The sequence below is a fragment of the Gekko japonicus genome, unplaced genomic scaffold (assembly GCF_001447785.1).
Source record: "Gekko japonicus isolate JY-2015 unplaced genomic scaffold, Gekko_japonicus_V1.1 scaffold3774, whole genome shotgun sequence".
NCBI lineage: Eukaryota > Metazoa > Chordata > Lepidosauria > Squamata > Gekkonidae > Gekko > Gekko japonicus.
Window position 1 is genome coordinate 112,501 of NW_015174958.1, and position 4,295 is coordinate 116,795.

Below are 4,295 nucleotides of genomic sequence, written 5' to 3' on the forward strand. Positions count from 1 at the left end.
GGAGTGGGGACTCAAACCCAGTTCTCCCAGATTAGAGTCCCAGATTAGAGTTCGCACACTTAACCACTACACCAAACTGGCAAGTGTTAGGGTGGGATGTTATTGTATTTATTAGCCCCTCATAATCTGAGGCTCTACTCCATAGTTTACTACTTCCCTTGTGCATAAATCCAGCTGTGCCTCCAAGCCAAACTTATCTCAAATTCTGATCAAGGAGGTAGTTAATGACCTTCCCACCCTGCAGGCCTTTCAGAGAGGTATTGATTAGGCTGTTCAGCTATTGTAGTTGATGCCGTAGCACTCTAGTGTAAAAAGAAGATTAAAGGACAAATGAGAGAAAGAATGAAGAGCAGTGCCTTTAGCACTAAAACTCCTGTTGACTCCTTGTGGGGGGGGGGGGGTCTGACTCAGACGTTGCCACCACCACCCTCAGTTCCAGGCGGGAAGGAGACCCAATCCCTCATGCAAGCGTACGCACCAAGAGCATCGAAGGCTGGCAGCACATCGAACTCAATGGAATCATTGTCAGCATAAGAGCGGAGCTTGAAGCTGAGCACACGTGGGTTCTCCCACTTGGTTGGCTCAAAAATTACATCAATATTCTTTTGTTGTTTGTTCCTGAATTCTTCCAGCCTCTTCTGAATCTCCTGGATGATCTCCCTCCGGTTTAGTTCCTGGTCCTTGTATGTCTTGAAGGTGCTGAGAAACACCACAAGATCGGCATCCGAAACCCCTTTCAGAGCAGTGCCTTTCCCCGATGAGCCTCCCTGGGAAGGAGAATTGCCTACCATGAGTCTACATAGGATGAGGGAGGGCTTTCCTCATGTCTGTAGTATTTAATTAACTGCATTATGTCCCACCTTTCTCCCCAGTGTGGACCCGAAGGAGCTTCTATTGCTCTCCTCCAGATTATCCTCACACCAACCCTGTGAGGTAGGCTAGGCTGAGAGTCTGTGATTGGCCCAGGGTCACCCAACAAGCTTCCAGGGCAGAGTGGGGATTCCAACCTGGGCCTCGCAGATCGTAGTCTGACACGGTCTTTAACCACCCATGGACACTTAATATCCCAAAGAATGGTAACAGTCCAGTAATGTTACAAGGTGTAGTCAAATTCGTTTCCTCCACTGAGCTGCCAAAAAGACTTTGGGTGACGAGGCTCAGAGCAGGAGCCTCGTATTCTGTAGGCCTGATTCCCCTTCAATGAGAAGACCAGCAGTCCTACAAGGGGGGACTGAAGAGCACTGCTGCTGGGCAGGCAGCTGACCACCCCATTGCCACAGGTCAGGGTGGGAGGCTGGATGAACTGGGCTGGGAACAACTCGAAATGGGCATTGGGGTTTGGGTGCAGAAGGCTTGTCAGAGGGGAAGGAAGCATCACCAGAGTAGTTGCATTGTCTTCTTCTTCCTAGGCCACCTTGGGGGCCCTTCAGAATCGAATGGCCTGGCACCCGGCTCCCAGTGTGCAGTGGAAAGGTGTAATAAAAGTGTCAACAGACCATGAAAGGGGCACACACACCCCCCCCCGCCAACTCCAGGACTCCCGCACCGACCTTGACCACCTTCAGCACCCGGGACTGGGGCGCGTCTCGGAAGCAGTTCTCCCGCAGGAACTCGCAGATGATGCGGATGGCGTCGCTCACGCGGTTCAAGAACTCCTGGTCGGGCTGGAGGTGGTCGAAGATGAACTTGTCCAGCCGCCGGGCGTCCGTCTCGTAGAGCGCCTCCATCGCAGGGAACATCGCGGGCGCCGACTGCCGGACGAGGACTGAGCGCGGCTTGACTCAGGTCCGCGCCTGACTTTCGTTTCCCGGACCACGGAGGAGTTTCGTTCTCGGGCTCAAGTTCGATGGGCCGACTCCCCTGGAAGAGGGTGCAGTCACCAGATTGGGGTGGTGGTTGCTGCGGCAGCGCGATAGCAGCTTCAGGGGGCTTTTTTCAGCAGAGAAGCGGCAAGGCGAGGGGTGGGGGGTGGGGGGGCGAGCCTCTGCCGAGCCAGTAGAGGCATTTCAGCGCAGGCACGACACGATCCCTGTATCCAGCCCTTGGCAACGTTCTGAACCATATGAAGTTTCCAAACAGCCTTCAAAGGCGGCCGCACCTAAAGTGCATTGCAGTAATCTAACCTGGATGTGATCAGAAAAACAGATCGCTGCGTTCAAGTCACAGTTTTCGATGAGTGCCTGTTAGCTGATGCATCAGCCAAAGTTGCTGAAAGGCGCTAATGTGCCAGAGAGAGAGGAGACCTGAGCCTCCAGCTATAAGCCAGGATACATGTAGAAACAACAGAGAGATCAGGGGAAGGATGCAAACAATGAAGAAAACAACCGTGGTGTTATTTTATGAAAATATATTTAGACTACTGTAGTGAATCGTATTTCTTCATCACATTGTAAAAATATACGCATACAGACAACGGGAATTGCATAGAATACCGTTTCACATAACAGCTTTTTCTAAGTGTGCTGCGTGAGTACCATTAGTTTACACGTCAACAATTCTAATCTGTGAATTAACACACAACATTCTTCCCACTTCAATGAAACATTGAAGTGGGAAGAATGTTGTGTGTTAATTCACAGATTAGAATTGTTGACGTGTAAACTAATGAAACTAATGAAACATTGAAGTGGGAAGAATGTTGTGTGTTGTGTGTGTTAATTTGAGAACCTGTAGCACCGCAACCCTAGAGTCGGATTTGACTGGCTTTCGAGCAAGGGAACCTTTACCTTTACCTAAATTAATGTTACTTATGCAGCACACTAAGAAAAAGCTGTTATGTGAAACGGGGGTATATGCAAATTCTGTAATGTGTGTATGCATACATCTTTATTACTTGTTGAAGAAACACCACTCACTGCAAAACTGCAGTCTAAATATATTTTCATAATACTACATCACGGTTGCTTTCCTCATTGTTTATAAGCCAGGATACAGCAGCACCCCCAATCTACGAACCTGCCCCTTCAAGAGAGCACAGCTCCCTCCAGGACAAGCTGATCCCTCAGCACTCAAGTGGCTTTTTCATTGCCCAATAGCATCAGAGTCTTCTAGGGATTAAGCTTCAGGTTATTGGCCCTCATCTCTCTCATTACCTTTTCCAGATTCCTCTTCAGGGCTTCCACAGACCCACCCAGCTCAGTTGTTAGAGAGGAAGAGAACTGGGTGTCATCTGCATAGAGGTGGCACTTTGCTGTTCTGTAGAATATCCAAAAACGCAGTTAACCTATGGCCTGCCCCACCCCCCAGTTTTGCAGAATAGTGTAAGACCTGCTAGCTTGGACTAGCAACTTGATTTCTGGCAGGGCGCCTCTGCCTTCTGCAGCCAAGGCCCAAACTAAAGCTGAGAGTGGCAGGCCTGGTTCTTGAAATGCAAATCTGCCCCGTGCACACGTAAGGCAAAAGGTGGGGTGCAACTGAAATTATCCAAGTGAGGCATTGAGGGGGGGGGCTGAATCTTTCCTCTCCCCCAGGGCTTCTACCTCCAGGTCCCCCAATTCCAGAAGCCAGCCTGACTGGAAGGAAAGACAGGGTTGACAACACTGGGCTGGGAAATTCCTGGAGATCTGGAGGTAGAGCCCAGGGAGGGGAGGGGCTTCAACAGGGATGTGTTCCCATACAATCTACCCCCCCCCCCAGCAGTGCCATTTTCTCCAGGGGAACAGATCTCTGTAGTCTGGGCATCCGCTGTCATTCCAGACGATCTCCAAGCCACACCTGGTGGCTGGCAACCCTCGGAAATAGGGATTAGAGAACAAGCCGTAGGGGTAAGAGCAGTAAACAGATCCTATTAATTAAAATATTTTTATCCCCCACCTTTCCTTTTGGCTTAAGGTGACATACAAAAAAAAATTACAAATTAAATTCAAGCAGAATTTTAAAACAAAACCGATCCTCTCCCCACCCACCCAAAAGATGCTTGTTGTTCATAACCCATCAAAGTCCTGGCCTTGCAGTGCCTTCTGATGATCTCCTGTGAGGGGGGGGGCTCTTCCATCCTCTCCAGGGAGCACACTCCACAGGGCAGGAGGCACAGTGCGAAAAGGCCCAGGCTCTGGGCAGTGCCAAGCAAGTGGGCAACAGCCAGCAGGTGCCAGTCAGCCGGTGTGCAAAAAGGAGATTTTAGGACAGAGTTCTCAGGACACAGCCAATAGTAGTAAGCTTGCCAGCTATCCAACAACCTGATTACCCAGAAAATGACTCACGGTTGAATGATGAGGCAGCAAACTAGTAGAAATCTCAGAAATATGTGTAAACAGGAAGGTAAACACAGCCTTTTTGTGAGTTTTTAACATCTT

The 4,295-nt window shown here is 49.8% G+C and overlaps 1 protein-coding gene across 1 annotated transcript; it reads right to left on the reverse strand.

Moving 5' to 3' along the window:
- Positions 1-407: 407 nt before the first annotated feature.
- Positions 408-1,771, reverse strand: LOC107122106 (2'-5'-oligoadenylate synthase 1-like). Its single transcript, XM_015425137.1, has 2 exons — positions 1,551-1,771; positions 408-767 (listed from the first exon to the last, which is right to left on the reverse strand). Exons 1-2 carry the CDS (start codon positions 1,737-1,739, stop codon positions 408-410), a joined length of 549 nt encoding a protein of 182 aa, XP_015280623.1. The 5' UTR covers positions 1,740-1,771.
- Between the last annotated feature and the right edge of the window lie 2,524 nt (positions 1,772-4,295).